A 25,122-nucleotide genomic window follows, 5' to 3' on the forward strand; every position below is an offset into this window, starting at 1 on the left:
GCTTATCATGCAAATGTATGAAAGTGTCTACATATCTCCCAGAAAGCAAACAGCTATGGCAGCATAAAAATACAAACAGGACCATTTTGATAGTTCAGACCATTAGGGGTAAGTGCATACAGACAAGTCACTCATCCCATGTATAAATCCCACCACCTAGCGGTGCTAGGAGCCTATGAAGGCTGCCTGATGAGGTCATCTCCTACTTTTGACCACAATTCCTGCTTTCTGAAAAGAATGTGAATAGTACACTTTTCACACAGCAATAAAATGGATGCAAAATAAAACAAAAGAGAATCTGGACTAAGTAACTTTTTGTGATCAAAAGCAGGGTTCTTCAGTCAAGCACTAGCTGACATGCTAGACTCTATTCATATGCCACCACTCGGACAGTTTTATAATCGTTGCCAAAACCTCCAGGAGTCTAAGTTATGGAAAAAGCATAAACACAACTATTTTCTTTAGAATCACAAAGAAAGTAATCTAACTCACTTCTGCTTTTCCCCTTTTATTTTGACTTAGACTATATTAAGATCCCTGAAGCGTATAAACAGTATATCCGCTTTTTCATGGTTTGTGAAGAATTCCAATTTAGATAAATAATCTTAAATGAAAGTAATTTTTTTTCTTACTATAGTTTCCTAATTTTTTCCTCCCTCTCCATCCCCAGAAGAGTCCTTGTCCAAACATAAAATGGTACAAAACACAGCTTTACAAGTTCTGAGTAACTTTGGAATCAGGGTATAAATACATGGTACATCCTCAAACAAATCTAATCTCTGTTTTTCTGATACGCTATTGACACTCCTCTCATCTATTTTGATCTAAGCATTTCTGAGATTAAATGGGACACAGACAAAAGATGAAGCAGACTACATTTTTCATTACTAGTTTGGAAGTTTTTCAGAAGTAACCATTAGGGAAACTGTTACCACTGCTTTTTCAGCCTGCTACTGAATTTAAAGAAAAAAAAGGGCTATAAGTGTCACTTCTAGTAAAAACTGCTGTGCACATAGTCCTCACAATGCAATTACAGGATAAATCACGAAATAGATACATAGACCCTGTTAGCATTTGCTTAAAAAATGCCTGAGTATCAGATGCTTTTTTCTCCTGCTGAAGTTAAATAAACCTTCACAGAACACACCATAACCTTCACTGAGCACACTAAAAATAAACTAAGTTATGAGCATGTGAAGATTGCACAATTAAGCACAAAGTATGAAGGTTGCAACTGAGACATTTATTCCAGCTCCTGGTGGGTGTGAATTAAAATAGAGTTCTAATTACATTATCGTATATTTTCCTTTGAAAATGTAATTTGTTACAGTAATTTAAAAAGAATCTGTACTTCTGAGCAAATGCTGGAGCCCATTAATTTCTCATATGTGTATTTACACACATTCAGGTGTATGCTTTTACTGAAATAGTGTGCGAAGAAAGTGACTTCATTCACTTGTTTGCACACGTTTCCTGTGAACTCACTGTTCCTGTTGCCTCATTTGCTGTGTAACAATCCTATAAAACATCTGAAGGGAGCAGAGTTCTCACAGATAACAAGGCATCTTTCCCTTCATTTACTCACTCCACATTTTCTCCCACTGCTAGCTTGGGGGAACCCTTTACAAGATCCCACTTAGTCAGGATGTCTGAGGGATTTGCAGAATACTCGAGGTGGTGTTCCCTGCTACCTCCACCCAGCAATTGCAACAAGACATTTGGAATTGCTGATTCTGCTTAATAATAAAAACATGCTGGTTTGCACAGAGAAAGACTACCAGTCTCATCGTCAAGAGCACATACAGTCAAAAATACTAACTTCTATTCTGCAGTCAAAGTATTACATCTTAAACACTTTCTCTGGTACCTATCATAAGACATATTTTACAGAAGCATACAAGTCAGCTGATGTTCTATAAAACTTTTTCATTTTTGAAACATGCAAACTTCAGCATGAAAATATCTAGATAAGCAAAAAAAAAAAAGTACATGTATAAGGAGCACCAAGTTCACTTAGTTGACCAACACTTTTCTCCCAGTGTTCAATGAGCTAGAAATTTACCAAAATTCAACAGTTCAGGACAAAAGTTTCCATTAGTATCAGACCTATTTTCATTTATTTTAAGACACTGTGATTCGACTGCTTCTAAGAATAAAGCAAAATACACTATTTGGGCCATGTTCCAGAATTTCTGCTTCTCTTTACAAGAAGCTCCATCGCTTATATAATGGGTACTGAAATTTGGTAGGAGGCAAGCTTTTGTGTACGGACTGAGCAAGATCTTCTTATAGGAGTCCTATACCAGCACTGGAAAATGAATAATTGTGGGGGAGTAAAATGGAAAGATATTCGCCGGAACTCAGTGGCCCTTTTCAATGTGTTTTCATAGATCCACTTGGAAAAACGGTAAGTATTCAGAAAACTGACAGTTTGAACATGAGCAGTAGACATTTCCTAAAGTTTTGAAAACATCTTCCATGAAGCTTCTTTCATGAAGCACAGACAAGCTACAGAAGGGTTCTCATCTACATTTTTAATACATTTGCAGTGCTATTTTGAGTAGTCAATTATGCAAAATGGACAACTTTCATTCTATTAGTGTTGGTCCACAAAGGCATGCTATTGGAACAGTTTCAAGAGAAAAGATCAGTGTGAGGAATCTACAGGTTCTCAACTATGAACTGCCTTTTTAACCAACTGTTCAGAATGCACTATTTCAAGTTTTGCTTTTGAAATTATTTCTCTTTTTAAATTTTGTTGTTATTTGAGTTATTCATTATAATACAAACATTTAAGAAATCAAAATTGAAATGCTGTTTAGCTTTTTTTCAAAACAAAATATTTCAATCAATCGTACAGCTATTAAAACTTTATACTGGAATTTAAATGTCAAAGCAAACAAAAATCTGGAAAGCCTTTACAGAATAGAATTTTAAAACTCTGCATGGCTCTGTTTAGATTGCTTGGTGCTACAATCAAGTTTGTTATTTTCAAATTTGTTTTTATACTTTATTTGGTGATTTTCATTCAACTGACAGATCTTTAACTTTTCACGGATAAGTAGTATGTAACCTTTAATTATTCACTATTACAAATGTTAATTTGTAGTTTACTTACAACTATCAATACTTTATAGAATCAATTGGTGTTTTTTTTAATTTGACATAGAGGTTTCCTGTGTTTTTCTCCACAGATTCTGTGAATCATGATCATGATAAAATGATGCATATAGTTCAGCCTTTTGGAAGATATGATATCATAACTGTAATTATGTATTGTGTATTATGGCCTCATCATAACATGATAACACAGTACAATCTGTTGTACATAGTACATTACAATATACCCTTATGTGTCCAAAAAGGCTTGATCAGTCAGCATCAGTCACACAATTCAGCCTCAGAGATGCTGACCCAGTAAAGCTCACTTCCTGTGTATTAAGTATTTGAGTCATCACCATGGTTTCAGTGGCATATTTGCCTAAAGCAAAAAGAAAAGTGCTTAAATCCCTTGTGAGAGAGTTACCTGAAAGAGAATAATGCAAGTAATTAAATTAAGGGAGAGTTATTGCCAGTCAGATGAATTCATACTCTAATTACCACACCTTACTAATGAACTGACCGAAGAAGGTATAAAGACTTTTACTAGAAGTCAGGTTAGTACGGTACCTCACAAGACAAACCAGAATAACCCAATGGGCAGTCACATTCCTCAATCAAGTAAGCCTGAGGAGTCATCCCAGACACAGTGCCGCTTTCAGCAACTTCCATTGAGATCTCAGAAATCCTGAAAAAAAGGAGCAAACATCTCTAATGAGATTAGTCCAGCACTAACTCAAACCTAGTTAGTTCATAGTCAGCTGGCATGGGAGAAAATGGTCTTATTTGGCTGTTTGTAGGCTTCTTGATCTACAGGAGACAAACAGCACTGGTTTTGCCTCTCTTAAGGAAACAACATCACCTCCAGTCTCATTTTCCATTTCTAGGCAATAGTATAACTAACTTTTCTCTCCTGCTTGATTCCATCTCTTGTTTTAATCTCTTTTCAGCCAAACTATTAACAAAAGCTCATATCTGATTCTTCATTTGGAGGGACTCATTAAGAAATTGAAGTCACGTAACTAAATGCAGTTCCAATTCATGATTCTCATAAGTACGGCAATAAAATTGTGCACTAAATGAGCTTTTAATGAGGCAACTATTTAAAAAATAAAATCAAATCTATCCTCAGCAACTAAAGCAACCTAACAAGCTCTAGAGCAGACTTCAAAGACATTGGACATTTGCCTTTTTAGCAGGAATTTTAAGAGCTGTAGCCGGTTACTCTTTTTTCTTTTCCTTAGGATCATTTAGACACAAAACCAAACAATTTAAAGCAAACAAGAAATCCTATTACAGAAGTATCTGCTAGTATCAGAAAGGGATATGTTTCATGGTAGACCTTCTGACATTTTAACTTTCCAAGCATTTGTTTAATTGTATTAATAATAATACCCTTGCCTCTCAACCACTCCCTGTGTTTCCAGCACACATGCTGATCTGCCAAATAGGGTTGAGTACATCACGGACAAAGACAACAACCATAATATCTAATGAAATACAATTAATTCTAATGTACCACAATGCTGTTCTTTTAGTTTACTTCTTTATTTTGGGCGGTTGTTAGTTTGTTTAAGTGAATGCTATTATCTGGAACCCCTTACTGTCTTTGAAAAACAAAAAGGGTAGAAGAGTGTAAATTTTAAAGCTTCAAATATATTGCCAACCTAAAAGAAAATGTTGAAGAACGTGTGACTAACTAGCTGAATAAATGTCGATAGTGCTGCTAGAGTCTATTAATTAAGTGTCTGTGCATAGGGCTAATGCAGAGGACCTCACAGAACTGCTCAACTCCTCCTCATGCTCATAGTCCGTTCATCTACTCCCAAACCTTGATTACTGAGTGACTGAGAGACACTCTTCTTCATTGGCATATAGGCACCAATGTCAGGAAGACTGTAGGAAGAGCAAACAAGCACTGCTGAAATAGATGAGAGGTCTGTGATTGAGCTTAGGTGACCAGATCCATACCTCTTTATACCTTGTGTCAATGCAAAATCCCCAAATCATCTAGTAACTTAAACTCTCTGCTCCCTTTTTACTCCCCGAAGAAGGGGATTCAGTGGAGCAGGGAAATGGAACAGAAAAACCCAAGCAGACAAAGCCAGGCCGAAACAGAAGACTGAAAATAAAGAAGGCAAAACCATTCAGCTCTGATAAGTCAGTGTAAGCTTACATTGAAATCTCCGTACATTTAATAGAAAAACAAAATTAAATCTGCCTCCCCATCATCTTCAAGGCTGAGGCAACAGTTTGTGTGCTGCAAAAAACCTATTTACTGTCAGAAAGCTGTATTTACATAATAATATACCCTGGGACCACAAAGCTACCTGTTGTTTGTGTGAAAATGTTACTTAAGGAAGGTCAGGCTTGGTTGATTCTTGGAACTTGTCTAATAGACAGCAGTCCAACAACTGCTACCTGATCAGTGTCAAGGATATTGAAATAATTCACAGTCAAATTGAAAGCATACTTCCAATTCAAACTAATTTATTATCACAGCCCAGTTGCCTGAAAAGCAAAACAAAATCTAGTAAAAGAAATGTTTCAATTTAAAGTGATGAATCTGAAAATGAGGGCAACAAAATTAACAGTATAGGAGAAATATGTTTGGCTTTGGATTCTGAGCAGAAATCTCTAAATCACTAGTAATGCTGCAGCTTTGAAGCAGCAACATTAGCATTGCTGCTAAACTATATAGCTAATACAGCGCTAATGCTAGAACTAGGCTATTTTTATGCTTCCAGCTGCTGCTGCTGCTTTGACTTTATTTTGAAATGCTTTTCCTGTAGTTTATCATTTATCTGCAGCTTTTAAACTCTGCAATTGAAGTTAAGGCACTATTAAAAACCTTAAAAAATTCCAAAAGACTTAATATATAATATTTTCCTTCTCTCATCCACAGTTTCTTTTGCTTTATACTTTTCTACTACGCAGTCAGGTAGAAAGAGAAGCTTTACTAGTTTAGAACAGTGCCCATATTTAGAAAGCACAACACCCTCTGTTTAAACAAATGCTTTATTATAAGTCACTTAGTTCAAACATATGTTTAAAGTTGAGCATAAATATTGTCCTTTAGAGGGTCTCAGACTATTTTTAATAAAAGCTTTCAATTCTTACACAAGCTAATATTCCACTAACCTTTAAAAACATTTTGGGGGATTTATTTTGTGGTCTTAAGTAAAACTTACTCTGAAATGATTCAAGGTGCTAACTTGAAAAAAATAATAATGTATTCCTGCTGTTTATTTTCTACTTAAGGCCTCAGATGCCATGTGATGAATGTTACTTATGTAACTAGACAGATCATAAAAATCTATTATAACATAACCACTTCCCAAATTGAGTTAGATATGATATGCAAGATTTTGACTTCAGATGGAGAGTTACCAGAAAGAACAGATGAACTCTTCGCTAAGTCCTGCTTTCATATAAAATGTCACATTCTGAAATGTGATGCTGTAAAAACACGTTTCGGTTCTTTAAGTGCCACCTTGCAAACCTGCCCTGAAACTGAAAAGTCCTCCCCTGCTCTGTTATGCGTCTCATTACTAGGTAGCCTTGATAAAATGGTCATGTATTACAACGCGGGTCTAGTTCAGTCACGATGGTCATATGCATCTCCGAACAAATAATGAAAATGGAGGTTCATTTTCAAAACTTATGCTGCTTGAGCTGAGGTAGTATTCAGTTTTTTCTTCCACAGCTGAACTAGGATCTGTAGTGTATAAAGGGAAGGGAGAAACAGACACAAAACATGGATGTGCTTCTCAAATTTTCCATGTCACACTGGAGTTACTTTCCTATCTCTTTACACGGGAATTCCCTGGGCTTGTAATATAATATCCTAAATTGACTATGCCAAAAATAAATGAAACCAATGTAAAACATTTATGGCATCTGTTGTTAATATTTAGCATCTAGCCAGTGCAAGTTGGATGAATACTTTCTGTAAATGATATACTTTTAATAGAGACAATAGCAGCAACAATGACTACGTTTTCTGTCACACAATGCTGCAATGTTGCATTGTATCTGCCCCTACTATTCACCCTCATAAACTCCAAAGGTCATGTTCTTACAGACCTATTTGTGACCTAGAAATCTAGAAATAATTTTAGCCTACCACTTTTATAACAGAATCATAGAAAGGACTTCTGGAGACCTTTGGAGTTTATCTCCAATTATTCCTGTGTCCTTGCTAATAAATTTTGCTTGCAAAGGATACTGTGAATTTGTTATCAAAAACTTTTTGGAATAGTTTACATAATCTATTCCAGAATTTCTTTACCCCAGGAATTTTTCTCTCATGTCTAATATGAATCTTTCCTGCTGAAGTTTAAGCTAATTTCTTTTTTGACTTGCCCAATATGGCAACAGAGAACTGATTCTTTTCTTTCTCTTTATTACAACATTTTATGGATCTTAAGGCAATTTCTAATTTCTAAATAAATCTGGCTTTTTACATCTTCTCTCACAGGTCATATTTTTTGACCTGTGATGATGTTCACTGTTATCCTCTGAATACTTTAATATTTTTTTTTTTTTTAATTCCAGTATGCAAAACTTGATGCTCAGGCTTTACTAGTGTTGGGTGCAAGTCAAAGATTATTTTTTTGCACTTTGCAGGCTGTACCTGTTTATACATGCAACTAGAATATTAGCATTTCTCAACAAGAATATCATTACTAAATCATGTTCATCTGGTGATATGCTGTGAACAGACCCCTCTTTGAAGAATAGGTAACGAAGCAGTTGTTCCTTGTTTGTTCAATTGACTACTCCTTTCAAAGTGTAAAATCTTATAGCTGACCTTTAGATTGCAGCAGATTTTTGTATTATTCCTCTCATCTTGCTGTCTGATGTCCACTTCAAATTTAGTAAGTGTTATCTTTATTTCATCATCTAAGTTATTAATGAATAAATTGAGTAGAAAGCATTGAATATATCTGCCCCTAATATATTGGATTGAGTAGCATTTCATTAAAGGAGTACTCTTTCACCTTTGACTTTTTATCTCATTTCCCACTTGCAAGAGAAAATTCCTTCATATGCTAACATTTATATTTAATTAAAGCATCATGTTTTCATAAAGTAAACATTAAGTAAAAAAGTACTTCGGGTTTGTTTCAGGATGTGTGTGCTTACCTGTGTTTTCTGTTCTAGGATCCTGAAAATAAGCATTTCATTTGCCTATTGTGATTTAAATTTTCTGTTGAATAGAATTTCCCTCTCCTGCATCTTCCACTATGCTCAATGCTAACTCCTGCTCTTCTCAGCAACTGCTTATAGCTTATGTTATGAATGAAAATTCTACTGGGAAGCTCTATCAGGTTATCTGTGACTACTGTACTATTTCAGACCACTGTATGAAATAGTTACCTGCTCTGCCTCATGATACTGCCGTGAGTAGCCTTAATAAGAATGTAATGAACATCATACAACACATTCAGGAAGTCTTCCCGGGATACAGCTCTACTTGGTCTTGAGTCATCTCCATAATGTTTCCACGTGAAATCTGCCTGGGACACCGTCCTGTTGACACCTGGGTCATCACGATAATATTCCCAGGGCACAGTGTTTCTGACTCTTTGGTCATCACCGTAATATTCCCATTCATGCTGAAAGACAGTAATAGAAAACCAGATTATTAACAGTATTGAAAAGAACCAGGTGCTTAAGTTTAGTTTTGGGAAAAAAAGCAGATGAAAATATTACCTCTGTCATCTCTATCTCATGCCTTGTCAGCTGCCCAATCAGAGGGGCAGCCATATGCCGGACAATAATTCTTCTATGGGTGGGAGGCCCACCTCTTATGATGACTTGCGGGTAGTAAGTAGTAAAACCTGTCTCTTCTCGTGCTTCAAAGTAGATTGCATATTTCAGTTTCCCTCCATAAGTGGTCAGCTAACAAAGCAAAACACAAAGTACAAAAAGGAATCTCATTTTCAGTTAGCTAATAATAAATTCCTGGGCATACGTAGGAGCTAGATAAACTCTGCACCTGTGCGCAGTCTGGTGAATGTGCATGTGGTAGAAAATAGAAATACATGCTTGTGGAACTATCTGGGGACAAGGGCTGTATTCAAAAATACCCATCAGCAATTTGTTATTGTACTACACTAAAACCAAAATGTTGTCTATTTCTTTATATGTGCCTTGATGCTCCCCAAAGTTTGTGTTTAGAGAAAGAAACATCTAAACCTTCCCAAGCCAAACTAAGAAATATCAAAAGTGCAAAATAACACTCATCACAGAGGCGCATAACAATATCTAAAAGGAGGGTTATTGAAATAATTTTCTCCTGTGTACCTTACAAAGATCACGCTTTTTCTTAAAAAATGGAGAGAAACAAAAAGTTACAAGAGAGTTATATTAAATTAATGCAGTTTAATACTCCAAATAACATTTTTATGAGAGAATCTATCTTGTGGAAAAATATTACATGTTACTGTCTGTAAATACATATTTTAAAATAGTATTTATGTTACAGACTTACGAATTTCCATGATAATGGAGCAAATAATTTTTAATAATAGAATGGCATTTATTTTCTTTTGAAGTACCTTCTACTGTGTGATGACATGCTTATTGGAAGGGAAAAAAGGCATTGCAAAATAAAAATATAAGATTAAAAGAAATATATATAAAACCATGTCAGTATTCAGAAGAATTTTATGTTTACCTTTCGTCCCTCAAACTGCTCTGGAAGTCTCCAGTAAACAGGTTCTGACCGAAGATCCTGCATCACCTGTTCTATATTTGCTACTATTTCAGGAGGCTGGAATACAATCCCTGAAAGAGTGCTGCGCTGAATCTTTTCATCCACCAGTGGTAGAATCATTTGCTCTGGCTTCAAGGTCACCTATGCATATTCAAAAAAATCAGTCTATTTTTCCCCATGAAGTGATAGTCTTTAAATACTAACTCTTTAAAAAATAATTCCTAGGTAATTTCATTTCACATCATAAGCAATTTGTCACAAAACAGTCTTACTACTCCTTCAGGTATAAACAGTGATAATAATGACTTCCCCCTCAAGCCTTTTGCACCTTGTCCTCATGTTAACAAAGAAAGTACTAGCACTGGTTAAAATAGTTTCATTAGCAAGTGATCCCAAGAACTTTATTGAAGTGATTTTCATAGTGCTATTTCAGTCTCAGGCCTCATCTGTTTGGATTGTGAGAAACGTACCTTACGAAGAAGCATATTTTTCACCAACACTTACTATACATCACTGGGGCTGTGGAATACAGTGCCTGATCCCTTGGTACTTTAACTCAATAGTCAAGCTAAGTGTTCTCTGGGCAATATGCAGAGAGTGAGGGCTCAGGGTTTCTGTAACTCTAAATTCAGATTTAATGAAAAATATAAGGATGCCCCTTAAGATACTCGTCATTTTCTTAGACTTGTTGAAAGAGTCTCAATGGCATTATAAAGGAATCATTATCTTGATCAAAACCTGTAATAAGAGTCTTAGTAATTCTGTGCAGATGAAAGTGTCACAGGAACTGTGTGAACAAATGCAAAGGGCTGGTGTCAAAATTGCTTTCTCCCAAAGAGCGAGGAAAACAAAGAAAACAAATGCAGAGTTATATCTCTAACAGTCATCACATCAACATGCTGTTCATGAGATAGGGATCAGGTAATGAGGACTCAACCAAGCCCTGTACTGTACTTTAAGCATCTTGGTATTTCCATTTACAGCAGCATCTATGGACTGACCAGACATGGAAGAATTCCTAACATTGCCAGCCCTAAGTGAGTTCCTACCATAACTGTATTTTACTGTTTACTACTTCATATATCAAGAAAGTGGTCAGAAAATTTGAATTTCAGATCAGCCTTGCCTTATTGTCATATAAGACAGGATTTGCTTGTTTAAACATGTCTAATGCCATTTGAAGCACCTGAGAGTATCTGAAATAGTCACTAGCAGCTTGCAGAACCCAGTCTCACTCAGTTTACAGCTCTGAATCAATTCCAAAACAGATCAGTGTACCAAAAACTAGATGAGATGTGGACATACACTTGTTTAGATATGACCATAAATAGGAAAGGAAATTAATCAAGAGACACAAAATAATCAGGAGGTTTAAACTATGTTTCTGCTTTGTGCTGCCACAAAGGTCAAAGCACAATTTTCCAGAACTGTTGCTGTCATGGAACTTGATTAAATTTTATAACTTGTCAGCCTTTTACAGCCTTTCATCTCCAGCCTATCAGCACATGACGGATAAAACTGAAATAATGAGAAAAACTGAGTCAGATCATGATAAATCACTTCATCCACTGGGAAGGGAAAGAGTTGCTATTGGATTGAACAATGAAGGGGAGAATGGGTGCTATTCATATTATTTTAACCAAAAGATATGAACTCTTTAGTAAGAAATCTCACCTTGATTTCAGCCTAAAGGATCCTTATCCAATTGATGCTTGTGCATGACAAGTCAGGGGCTTCAGCTGATTTGCATTAGGCAGACATTCCCTCTATGGTTGACATGCTTTCTAGCAGAGATATGACTGACCATACACGGGGACTGAACTAGTAATTTTCTATTAGAAATAGCTCCTCCAGAATGTAACTGAGGAGCTGGCACAGCAGCAACGGACAGCAGTGGTCTCAATGTGTGTTTTGCGCTCACTGTGCAGATAAATGGAGACATCCAGTCTGCCTTATTTGTCAGTCCAGCATAGGTCTCAAGGCCCTCTTCCACAAAAAGGTGGGGACCTCTTTGCTCTGATAGATTATACCCTCCCATTCTTGGATTTAAATAGAGCTTTAATAAGCTCTTTTTTAAAATTAAAAAAACCCAAACAAAACAATGAAAATAAACAGATTAATTGAACCATGGGAAATCTATGCTAGACAACAAGCCTCTGTAACCCTTGAATACACCTGGGTAAACTGTACATCATATACCAGAGATTATGTTACAATGCCCTGGACTGCATAATTTCCCCACACTACTAAGTTGCCGTTCCCTGGGTTTTAATAGCTATACTTTGGCTTGACATCAGCTATCCTATTACTTGTTTTCTTATCTACTTATTTACTTTTGATGCCTTGACCCTGATTGTCTAATGGAACATACCACTCTCTCCACTTCTGAAAGTATAACGAGGAAAATGACTGCTTAAATATTTGTCCATTTTCTAGGTACCTCTCCGTGCCTGACTAAAAGATGCCAGCAGGAAACAACATTATCGCATTACATGGCTCAGCAGTTTCCTACTCACCCACATGCGAATCAGCCCCCTTGCCTCACTGCACCGTGTAGTCAGGCCAAAGCAATAGCAACTGCTGCAGCCAAGTGGGTTTCTGGCAGAGAGACCAAATGTACCAGACTTGCACCTGTCACAGTGGACACCTTCCACATTAACCTGGAAGAGAGAGAACATTTAAACAAACAAACAAAAAAAAAGCAAGCTTTATTTCGAGGTAGTAATAAGACAAGGAAAATCATACAGTAATGATAATAACAGGGTGCAGAAAGAAATAATAATACGTGCAAGGAAATAGTCAAGAAACTTTCCAGCTTCTTATCATGTGTGTATGCAAACATATACAATTAATGTAATTGAGGCATTTGCATTTTTATCCACTGAGTAGCTCTGAGAAACAGATGCTGGCTTCATACTGATGGTTGTAAGCACAGAAAAATCAAATGGCACTTTGGGCATGACATGCTCAATAACTGATTTGTAAGATAAGAAAAAAATTTGTCCTTCTGAAATTGCCAGGGTTAATCAAGCCTTTTGTTTAATAGGAATTAGCTTTGACAAGTTAGAATTTTTAAGGTACAGTACTAAATGTTCTTGTTGGGAAACATATTTTAATGGAAATATTGTAAAGAAAAGCTTTCCCCTGTTCGTGATTGTTTTCCACATCATTGAACAGCATTAACAAGGCTGAAATGTTTCACTGTTGTAATGTCAATGCTTTTATTTTCATTTTCCAATTAGTCCAAATAAAAAGCTAAACCAGATAGGGACAGATACACAATAATTTATGCATAGCCTTTTAAAACCATTTTCATACTAAAACAAAGGTATTTAAAAAAATCACCAATATGAAAGCACCAGTTGGCTTTTCCTCCCCCCTCCTTTTTTTTTCCTCTTGAGAGTAATGTGAAGAAGTCAATCTAAAAAGCAAATTCAACTTTCCAAAGCTTATCCAAGAAACCAACATTACCCCTGAGGATTTACCATTTTTAACCCTCATTTTCACATGTAACTATCAGCAAATGTGCCTACACTGTATTTAGCGTAGATTTTGCTGCTTTTTGTCAGCGCCGACAAAGGGGCTGGTGAGCTTTTGAAAGCTCATTTCTGCAGCTATAACAGCAGGTTTAAATGGGAAAAATTACTATTTTACAAAAATCTAGGTTCTTCAATATATAACTCTTTCAAAAGTTACACAAAAGGTTAACCAACCCTAGATTTAAATTCAACCTTAGATTTAAATTCTGGGGAAAAATAAAATCTGCTGACTTAATTCAGTGTTATTTGTCCATTTTCTGTCAAAAATTGTGACTTTTACTTGCTTTGCATTTTGTTTCATGTCAATTGCAGTTTCTTATCATTACTTATCAGCTAAATATATACTGTTAATTTGCACTCACAGAAACATAGAAGTAACTATATTAGCCTTAAAAGAATCAACAAAGAAACATTTCCATTTAAAAATGCCATAAACCCCCATTCTTTCTACTTAGTGCTTACAAGAGCTACAAGACAGACATTGACATACTGGACCTAATCAAGAAAAGGGGCACCAAAGATGGTTAGAAGGGTTGGAGCACATCACATTTCAGGAGGTGTTGGAAGATTTGAGATACTTCTATTTTTCCATTTGAAAGGATGACATAGGACAAATAACACTGATCATTAGGCTGAGTTTTACTCAGATGGTCCATGTGATCAACTCACTTCAGTTTTCTTATGGTCTCACCATCAAATGAATCAGTATTTGTGAAATAGAGCATGATGTTTTCTGTTCAAATACACCAGAAAAACAGGAGGGTGTCAAGCAGCTTGCACAAAAAGGTTGTGAAATCCCCATCCTTGGAAATACTGCCTCAGCAATGTCTTTCAAACAAGGCACTGGACTATATGACCTCCATAGGTCCCTTCCAATCTAATTTGTTCTACAGTTCCGCCATTAAGTTTATTCTTTAAACTCAGAATGAAGAGACTGGTGGCCATGTAGCAAAAGAATTACCTGGCAATTCAATAATTTAAATTCCTCCTTCCATTTTACTAGCTCTTTGTGTCAATACAGTCCCTGAAAAAGAATGAATGAAAATCACAGAAGGAATTTGTAGCGGTCACTTTTAAAAATCTCCTCCTTGAAGTGAGACTATCACCAATGCTAGAACAGGTTACTCACACCTCTTTCTAGCCAATTCTTGAAAATCTCCAAGAATGGGGATTTCACAACCTTTCTGTATAACCTGTTCCAGTGCTGCATAAGCCTCCTCGTGAATTTTTTTTCCTCAATGTCCAACCCAAAATTCCCAAGCTGCCATTTGCAGCTGTTGTCCCTTTTCACACCTTTTGCTACTATCAGAAAGGACCTGACTCCATCAACTACTCTTTGAAGTGGCTGTAAGCTGCAATTGCATTTTCTCTTAGCCTCTATTTTTTGCAGACTAAAAGGGTCCAACTCTCTCAGTATATCCTTACAGATCACCTGCTCTGAGACTCTTTGTAGCACTTCTCTAGACCCTCTCCAGTTTCTCAACAACACTTTTGAATCAGGTCCTAAAACTGGACACCATTTCCATGTGCAGTCTTACCAGCACTGAGTAGAGGGGCACAGATTTTCCTCTGCTGGTCATGCTCTTCATGGTGTCCTAACTTGCAGCTGTATTGGCCAGTATGACCAACGCATCCAGCTCAGTAGGCAGTTTGCCTTATTTACAATAAGAGTACATGGTTGGCTTATACTCAGTTTGCCATTCCCTAAAGCCTGTATGTGCTTTTCTGCAGGATTACCACTCGGCCTTTTTCCTCCCAAACTGTACTGATTCTTATCAGGTTATTCCACTTACCATATCAGATTATTCCACTCCAAATCATAACCTTTCTATTTTCCTAATCATCAGGCTTTTCAAAGACCCTTTAGATTGTAGTTCTACTGCTCAGCATGTTAACCTCTACCTCCTCCAAATCAGCAATATTCTCAAATCTGCTGATGGTGAATTCTGTCACCTGTATCACTGATGAAGGTATTGGCTCTGGGGTAGTCTGCTTGCTGGCTACCAACTGCATGTGAAACCACTGATTATTGCCCTTTAAGCCCAGCAATCCAGCCAATTTTCAAATCACCTATGTGTGCTGTTCTTTCACGAACAATTCTAAATAAGAATGCTGTGGGTCATGATTTCAAAGGCCTTTGCTTTAGTGAACCTGAATTGGATGCAGTCTACTCAGAAGAATGGAAACTATTGCAGTGAGTTCTACTCATAAGATGAACAATATTGACTCCCTCTAAGTCAATGTACTATAAAGAACTAGTACTGTGGCATAGTGTTATTACTGATGTGTTTGCTTTTAATTTGCCAAATATCTGAACAAGAATTGTATTGAATGGGGTTAAATTGGCAACAGTTCTGTAAGAACAAGAAGAAATACAAAGTGAGAAGAGAGCCTAACAGGATGCTATCCTGGCAAGAGTTCGTGTGTGAAAAAGCAACCAATAAGCACTTAAATCTTTCTTTATGTTAGACTCCTTCCACAGCAGTTAGCAAATGCACTATGAAAACCAACTAGATTTGTTTGCATATACTGTTGGAACAGGCAAGTACAAATGTCAATGAGTTTTGGAATAAACTTCTCAGTAGCTAAAAGATCAGCTTACAACCTTCATTGTCCTACCTTGCAGCTGCATTGGCCAGTATGATCAATGCATGAACACTTCCCCAACGCTGTATCACAGCTCTGTGGATCAGTTCCCGCCAGGAAGCACTGACAAGCAACACATTGTGGATAACTCCAGTAACCCAACCTGCACTCAGTGCATTTATCCCCAGAGTATTCAGGACGGCAGAAGCAGCAGCCTGTATTTAAGTCACACTGAGTACTCAGGGCTCCAATGAGGCTGCAGTCACAGGGCTAAAAAGGAGAGAAACAAGGAGAAAATTGCAACTGTGCTTCTGGAAAAAACAAAAACCCCAACAAAAAAGCAACTATCTATAGTTCAAGTATCTATAAATAAAGTACAGCAGTGAGTTTCCACTGTCCGAAGGTAATATATCTGAATTATAAGGCTAGGCATTTATCTTTATTCAACCAGGGTCAAGCAATTACACTAAATACATTTACAACACTGTTTTCTTTTTGAACAGATATTATTTATCACTGGTAAGTTAGGTAGTGAAATCAAATAAATCCAAAAGGGTCAAGACACTGGGATACTTTGCAGACAAAATCAACTTAAAAACTGTAAGTACTCTCTGAAAAGTGCTTTCTATGTAAACCCTCTGCAGGGCATGTTCGGAACACTTTGCTAAAACTGGAATTGCTCAGGGGCAATGGTCCCAGTGGAATCTAGTTCAATGTTTATTACTCTTAGATGACAGTAATTTACACGGTAAGGGATAGAGATTTAGTCATGTGGTGTACTGGGAAGTAAACTTGCTCACAGAATGAAACTTGCGCAGGCAGGTAAGGATAGAAATAGATGATTTGCCAGGGGGTCTAGATATTGAGTACAGAAGTAAGTAGCAGGGAAGGCTGCAGGCTTCCAAAGAAGAGAAGAATCCCTCAGTGCTATTACTGTGATTGTACTGCAAAGTTAGAACAGGACATTTGCTGTGATCACTGGTGTGATCAGAATCTCATATGGAGAAGTTCAGCTTGCAGAAGCAAACTCAGTGTCAGCAGTACAGGTTACCACAGTAACTGACATGGACAGACTTGCTAAGATTAAGGACACAAAGCTGAAAAAGATAGGAGAAAAATGTGGACTCAGTTTCTAAGCAAAACTGTTTATTACATGAATACTTAAAGCACCTTTCTTCTGATCTGAAAAGACCATTTATAAAAAAGGCGATTATATATAGGAAACATTCAAATTCAATCTTTACTGAATGCCAGAGAAACTATTTACTGGTTAAATGTTAGACTGCTAGACTACTACCTAACCTAAGAAATAAAAGCTTCTTACGGAAAGAACCTCATTCTACAAGATACATTTGAACATAAAGCTTAGAAAGCAAATTGTTCACCATACATTGAAATAGCTAGTGTGCAATATCAAAACCTAGATTACAATCAGATGTTATGTTTGTTTTGCGAGCAAGCAGTTTTATGCAATGCTCTCTATCCCCTTGAGTTACAACAGCCCTGGAAATCTTCTACAAAGAATGCGGGGAGGAGACTCACATCTCACTTTGCAGAAATTAGCTGCAACATACTGAAACAGATGTGGGCTGATAGATCGTTATTAATTTAGATGGTGCCATGGAACTGCCATACTAATGTGTTCACATAAAAGACAATCAGAGAATATACTCCAGAGCTCAAACAGAGGTCTTCAACCTCATTAGGCTGGTTTCAGAAGCCAAGAATCTGTATCATAGCAGTATAGCAGAGGTTTCACAAGAGGAGTTTTCCGTACATACAAAAAAGAAATCATTCTTGATAATTAATTTACAGCCTGACCTACATGACAAACAGCTTTTTAAGAAAGAGCATTAATGGTGTATGACCATGTTCAGACAAGACATAGTTTTTTGGAGTTAATTGCAGCAATACTATAAATCCCTAATGATCAATGAGAACTGCAGAGAGGAGAAGGCATTTGAACTTTGCATAATATTCAGTCACCAGTTTTCAACCTTAACTGAATACCTCTCCCCTTAACTCAAGAGTAGGACATTAACAACAGCTTTCATGGCCTCTTTGACATACTATCACTGTTTTCCTATTTCTTCTCCCTTCTCTCCCCTTCAGAATTTTTTTTAACTGTGTGAAACACTGGAATATGAAGGATTTAAAGGCTAATGAGAAGGTTTATTACCCCTTTAAGAAGATAGGAAGAAAGTGCATTTTACAGTGAAGGTGGCTGTTTCTTTTCTTCTCTCTTCACTGTCTTTAATGCACAAGTTGAAGCCCTTCTCAGGTAAACTTCAAGTACAAATTCCCAGTGGTATCACAATTAGGGCCAAAGTAAATTTGTTCTGCAAAGGCACTGTCAGTTACCTGTAACTATATATCTATATACATTGTACAATAATGTGTTAATCATCTCCTCAATCACGTTAAACACAGCTATAATAAAAGAAACCAGGCTGAAGAAGGACACTGACTCAGCATGACAGCAGTATAAACAGGGTGTTCAGTGTTACAGGCTGCATATCTGAAACAGAGGATCTGTAGTGTTTAGTAACAGATCACCAACATTTACACCACAGTCTGACACCAAAACTCGCAATGCAGAGACAAACCATGATTGATAGACCTAAAATTGTGTTTCAGCTACAAATTACTGTGTTTACCACATGGGAAAGAGGTGATGCACACAGAGAAAATAGAGATCCACTCACCTTGCAGCCACTGACAATGTCATGGCCCCAGTAATTTGGTGCACATTTGTCACACATCTCTCCAACAGTATTGGGAGGGCAGATACAGCGGCCACTGATTGGATCGCAGTTATTACCAAAATGTGAACACTCACAGGCTTCATGGGAGACAGAAAAAAGTAAAGCAGAGGAAAAGTTACCCCTTTATGTAACACTTGGAGACCAGACCCTAACAGGGTTAGGATCATTCCACCAAAGCCTTTACTGCACAGTGAACTCTCAATTATCTGTGGACACAGTGGGGCAGGAAAGGTAGGGTAAACCCAGAGAAACCCAAACCAGGAGCAATGCAACGCAGGTTAACTGAGGTTGAAGTAACTGCAATGAGAACAGAATGGGAAAAATAAAGGCACCGACTGTAGAAGTGCAGAGGCTACTGAGATGGTGCACTCATGTGACATAGCTGTGGGAATATCACTGTACAGTTTCTGGGCCCACGCTGTCTCGTGCAAGAAGCCACCTGACTGCCTCTGGGCCCTCTACGCAGGGAACCTGCAGTGTATTTAACCTCTTCCACCAATCTGAGCCAACCTCCTGAAATTCCTGCTGCTGTAAGCAGACTTTATTCTTAAAGGGCAAAAAAGGTGTTTCAGCTTCTTTTTCCCATTCTACTTCCTTTTTTCAGGTTACATGTATTCTGTCTTGGGAGGACATCAACAATGTGCCTCTTCACAGGAAACTAGGATTCTTTGCAGATTTTATTCAATTAAAAATACTTTGTTTTTGGAAGTGGTTCCAAAAGTGGTCTTTGCTCTTTAAACACTATTAACTGAACAACTCATTGGTGGCAAATGCAAATTCAAGGTGTGTAAGTGACGAGTAGTTATGGGGCACAAGACACCTAATTTCTTGGAGGAGCAGAACTGGTGCATGCTTATTTTCATACCCACAGTCAACATTACCCCTGAGGTCAGAGCAAAAGCATCATAAGCAAACCACGACTCTCTTGAGTGATAATCTGTTCCTTGGGGCGTTTATAGGGCAGTGTAACATAACATTCATTGCTGAGGACTGTATTTATGTTCATTGCCTTTACTGCATGAAATACTTTCTAGTTTTACTCCGAATTGAAGTAAGAGATGTGCAAAGATAGAACTCATATCTATAGTTCAAATAAGAAGTGACCTTTATTTTTCCCCATCAATGCTTTCAAAATAAGGTAACAGATGCAAAGAAGATAGCAAATTTTGCCTCTATCATGCCAGGAACAAGACATTTTGCATGCTACATAAAATCTTTTGACACACTGTGGCTTGAAGATGTGTCAGAATACATCTCTCATTGGGAGACTGAAGCTTTCTGGTGTGACAGCTCTTCTGTGGGCTTCCAGTTCTTACACAAAATTGGTTCAAAAGGCATGGAGTGAAAGAAAGTGATACACCAATATTTTTTGCATTTTTACTTTTCTCATTATTAAAAAGAATATGAAAAAAATACAACACATTTGTTGCAAGCAATAGTGAAATAGAAATCTCTTTTGTATCTTTGCTGCTAGAATGTCAATGCTAACTGATGATGCTTTAGGGGTTTTTTTAGGCTTTACGGTTTTTTATTGCACAAGAAAAAAATCAAATTATATTCCTTTTGGATAAATGCTAGATAAAAGAGGCCCAATATTTTACTTGATACTTAACTGTCACTATGGAATTCATTTTTGTGCACTCTCTTCCTAGCACGATTTGATTTACTTTTATTAAATTTCTGATTTTCTCTGTGATTCATAATTTAATTCCTTTTTTTTGTCATTTGAAGGAATACATAAAAAGCCTACTAAAAATAAAAAACCAGCACTTTGAAAACACAATTCCTCTCTGTCTGTTGTATTAGCTTTGGAACTTCAAAAATCTGAATTTTCTGAACATCTTTAGCTGTTGTCATTATTTAAAATATTTGATGACTACAGGCAGATACATTTCTATTTAAAATATTGTTTGGATTTATACTACTTTCATATTTCATCACTGTTCCTTAAACTCTGTCATTTCAAGTTTGCCAAGAGAGCAGTTAAAATTTTAATGTGAAATCTTGTTAATTGCCCTCTCATTTTTCTTCCCCAACTGTGTGAAATTAACAAAATTTTGTACTATTTCACAATAGTAATGCGCTTTTAAACTGTGAAATGTTAGAACAAGAGACTAATCATGAAAATAAACTATAGTATTTTTTTCCCTCCATATATGTGCTAAGGGCTTTAGGACTGCAGATAACATTATTTGCATTTTATTTCAAGCTCTCTCATCAGTGGGCCTGTGAACCAATCTTTCCCTTTTCCAAGGTGCCAACGTGTTTGCACTTTTCAAGGTGGTAAATGTTTTCTGAGCCCTTCCTTCCCATCAGAGACAATACCATAGACTAATGTTTTCAAATATGACCTATAATCCAGCCTGGCTCAAGGTTTATTAGCGCTACAGGTGAAATTGAATTTTGCTGCACAGATGTGGGTCTCGAGGCCTTGGTGCTCCTTCCATAAAAAAAGGGAGTAAAAAAAGGCAGAGAACTAGGCTTTCTGCTTCTGCTGCCATTCCGAATGCGAAAGGAGGAGGAATAGGATACCAGGCATGGTGATTTCTGCTTCTGGAAAGAACACAGCTTCTGTCTGAAGAATAACAGCAGCAATACCCTTGGCTTTATAGCACTCCATCATCAGCAAAGAGTGCTGTGAAGCCATCACCATTCTGGCATCCCAGCACTAGACAACTATCTGCGTCTCCCGTGATCCCACCTAAATGAGTCTATGAAACTTTAAAAATACAGTTCTATTAGCAAAGATGGATATTTCCCTGTGAAGAGACCTATCGATTAAGTTTTTTTCAATGTAGCAGTCCGTACTGCTTTAAGGACAGGAAGCATTCATTTCAGTGTTTGACCTAATGTCCAAAAGGACAAACATAAATGTAAAGAACTGGCTGGATATATTTATGTCTGATGCTAGACTTTCAGCATCTGGAAAAGCATACTTTTCATGTGTTTACACAACGGAGACAGTAGAGAAATTTACCTGAAGATCTTGTTGTACACAAAAAGTATACAAGTAAGCAAGATTCTAAATATTACTGTATAGAAATTTGATAAAAAAAAGGATCAACCACGTAAGGACAGTGAAAAGGTTTGCAATAAAACTAGAAGCAAAAGGATTTTTTTTTCTTTTTTTCTTTTTTTTTTCCATTCACAACTCTTTAAGCTGATGTGATTTGGCAAGCACCTTAATCAGCCTTCTATGTTACTCTTACCATAACTAAATTAGAGGAACTTCATAGAAACTGTTTTGGCAGAAAGTACTTGGAGAAAAGAACATTCCTGTTCCTTCTAAATGCGGTAGATTAGCCATAAACTGACCTTAAAATAGCAGGAATTGCTTGGGTCTTTGTTCTTGCCAATCACCATCCTTGCCAATTGACCGATTTACAGGGCTGTCTATGAAAATACCTACCTGTCAGGAAAATTTGTTAGGGAATCCAATACCAGCTAAACTAGAATCTTAGTAATAAGTAAACAAACAAACAAACAAACAAATAAATCTGCAGTTGGCTGCAAAGAATATACATACGAGTACAGCCTCCTTCTTCAAAATTGTAAAATCCATGAGCACAACGGTCACACTTCTTTCCTGTCACTCCAGGCTGGCAATAACACTGTCCACTTCCATCACAGTCGAAGGACTTGGAACCAAAAGAGTTGCAGTTGCAGGGAACACATCCTCTTGAAGACTGTAAGCCAAATGTTTCAGGCTGCCACAGAGAGAGGAAGAGCAGTTACTACATGGAATGACTACCAGGCGTAAAGAGGAAAAGCTGAGAGTGTAGGGACATCAGGGTGGTTCTTCCCTCTTCATCACCGAAAAACTATTCTTAACAGATTGAATTGTAGCAGTAAAACACTGGGGCAAGGGCACTAAATACCCTACACAGCTGAAAAAGAATAAAGGTTTCAGAATATTACCTGATGCTATAATGAATGTTCTGCAATGTAACGCATTTCCTATGAGGTTGCGTTTCCATAAGTACAATTCCCACAAGAAATGGAATGTATGTCAGCACCATATACATGTCGTGTTTCTGGGTTGTAAGATTATGTCAGGCAGAGTTCGTTGCTAAGAGAGTGAATTCAAATTCTTAGCTATGAATGGAGATTGATTCAACTGGAAAGTCTCTGAACTAGATTTTATCTCCTCTGACCAGGGGCAATGTCTGTATACAGTATTCTGTAACTCGAGGGCATTTCTTTTGAATGATACTTAGGATTAACTTTAGAAGAACATAGATATAATGTATTTGTGTACACTACAAGCAAATAATGGGAATTATCTATTTTTAAGAAAAAAACTCTGTCTTTGGGTTAGGTCTAAGACTAAGGTAGAAGTAATCAATGAGCCTCTGTTTCTCTTCCATTTTCATTCTTTGCTTTCTTTTGCATTGAGTACCTACAGAACCAGAATAGATGTTATCAACTATATATCAAATATATATATATACACACACACTATCAATTCTATATATTACTGTCAACTATAGTAAAAAATTTCCTCCTTAACTCCACTAGTGGAGTGCAAAAAGTATACTTGTAAAGAACAGAAGGCACATGCTCATTTGTATACTGTAATATGGTGTTCTGCATGAAGCTTTTAACCAACAGACTGCATGGGATTCACTGCACCAGCTAACAGAGGCTCCTAGGAGCAAATCATACTTGATATTCAAATTCTGAACTCAGTTTTGAGCTAGAGTCACTCAAAATGGGAGTACTTTTCTACCTTTTTTCAGTTATGATGATTTTCAGAGAATATTGAAATCCAAATCATATTACTAACTTCACTTGAAACTGATATTGCAACATTTAATATTAAAAATCTATCAGACACTTCGCTAGGAAAGCAAAATGTTAAAAATGAGATATTAAAAAGATCACTGCTAATGAAAATAAATGGAACGAAGTGGAAAATATTTACTTTTACAATGTACTAATGTGTGACCCAGGCATGTGGTGTTAGATTTTTACCTAGTATACATCAGTAGAGATTTTTCAAGTCAGTGGAGCTGACTGACTTACATTTTGCACGAATTTGTTCCACAGTGGAACCCCTAACCTCTTGTGTAGGTGAGTTCCCAGAGATTTCAGCAGGCTTCCATGTAAAAGTCCTTAAATCTGATCTCTGAGGTTAATATTGAAGTTCCACATACCCATAGTGAATCTGCTGATAGGTATCAGAATACAGTACCACACCTACGGTCAGAATTTCACCTGAAGAATCATATGAACCTAAGCAAATGCTTGATTATACATTTAATAAAGAATTACACTGATTTTCATTTCCAAATTCTATATTGAAATGTTTTGCCAATTATATACTTCTGCATGACCAAACATGGTGTATCAGAGAAAAAGAAATACTCAAACTCATGAACTCCAAGGTTTAATTAAATATACAGACTATCTCTAAAGATTTCTTTTCCACAGGAAGAAACACACAGACATGTGAATATGCAAAAATCTCAGGACAGACATTCAGATTAATGCAGTGAAGTAACCAATGCACAGCATGCAGCTCAGTTCTCAATAGAAAGTTTGATAGGATCTAATAAATTCTGTTTATAAGGGTGAGAGCCAGAAAAAGTCTGATACACTAGCACTCCACACTGCATGAAGGAAGAAAAGATCACTAGCATGCTGGGTCGTATTCTGTGATGAGCTCTGCACATTTTGATCAGTCATGCAAACCCCCAAGATGAACCCCCAAGTTAAGCCCTCAGCAAAGCTTGTTTACACAAAGAAATTCTAAGAATCACATTTACTGAACAAGAGATAAAATCCTGGATGACAATGAGGAAATACGATGAATTTTCTGAATATGTTGTTATATTTTGACCCTGTATCAGTGTGTGTTGAGTGTTTGTGTGGGCAACACAGTTACATAATATATGTTAAATGGGTAAAAGCTCATGTTCTCCAAGGGAATCCATATAAGCAAATATGGCATGGGTCCCAGAGTTTGGCTGAGGAGGGAAAACACTGCCAGGTATTTTTCAAACCGTGTGTGGTAAGTGTGGAGGTTTTGAGTTGCAGGGAAAAAACCAACATTCCTAAAACACTGTTGTGTTAGAATTGGTTGCATCATAATTACTTAATTTTAGGAAATAAGTTGTTTTGTTGGTATGTGATAAACAATGAACACTTCTGTCATTTTGGGCATTACTTCAAATAATGGGCACTTTGCCTGGTTAAAAGTGGCTCAGATAACTGGCCATATTCACTAATGAGAACTTTTAACACCAATTATGTTTGATATGTCAAGATTAGATATTAACACTTTGCCTCTGGGGCTGATCCTTCTCACAAACTCCTTAAGCTTTTGGTTCTTGAATTGTTAGAAGAGGAAGTCGTATGCTGACAAAGGCCATGAAAATCTCACTGATTCCATTGATGTATGTACATC

At 36.9% G+C, this 25,122-nt stretch overlaps 1 protein-coding gene across 1 annotated transcript in view; it reads right to left on the reverse strand.

Moving 5' to 3' along the window:
* Nucleotides 1-25,122, reverse strand: part of LAMA2 (laminin subunit alpha 2) — a 287,602-nt gene that overhangs the window by 106,179 nt on the left and 156,301 nt on the right. The window contains exons 21-28 of the mRNA XM_059831458.1: nucleotides 22,240-22,420; nucleotides 18,654-18,790; nucleotides 15,982-16,218; nucleotides 12,340-12,483; nucleotides 9,785-9,964; nucleotides 8,818-9,006; nucleotides 8,482-8,720; nucleotides 3,670-3,787 (exon numbers count right to left, since the gene is read on the reverse strand). Coding sequence (XP_059687441.1) covers nucleotides 3,670-3,787; nucleotides 8,482-8,720; nucleotides 8,818-9,006; nucleotides 9,785-9,964; nucleotides 12,340-12,483; nucleotides 15,982-16,218; nucleotides 18,654-18,790; nucleotides 22,240-22,420 — 1,425 coding nt within the window. The remainder of the gene's footprint in view (nucleotides 1-3,669; nucleotides 3,788-8,481; nucleotides 8,721-8,817; nucleotides 9,007-9,784; nucleotides 9,965-12,339; nucleotides 12,484-15,981; nucleotides 16,219-18,653; nucleotides 18,791-22,239; nucleotides 22,421-25,122) is intronic.

This window comes from Gavia stellata, chromosome 2, assembly GCF_030936135.1.
Source record: "Gavia stellata isolate bGavSte3 chromosome 2, bGavSte3.hap2, whole genome shotgun sequence".
NCBI lineage: Eukaryota > Metazoa > Chordata > Aves > Gaviiformes > Gaviidae > Gavia > Gavia stellata.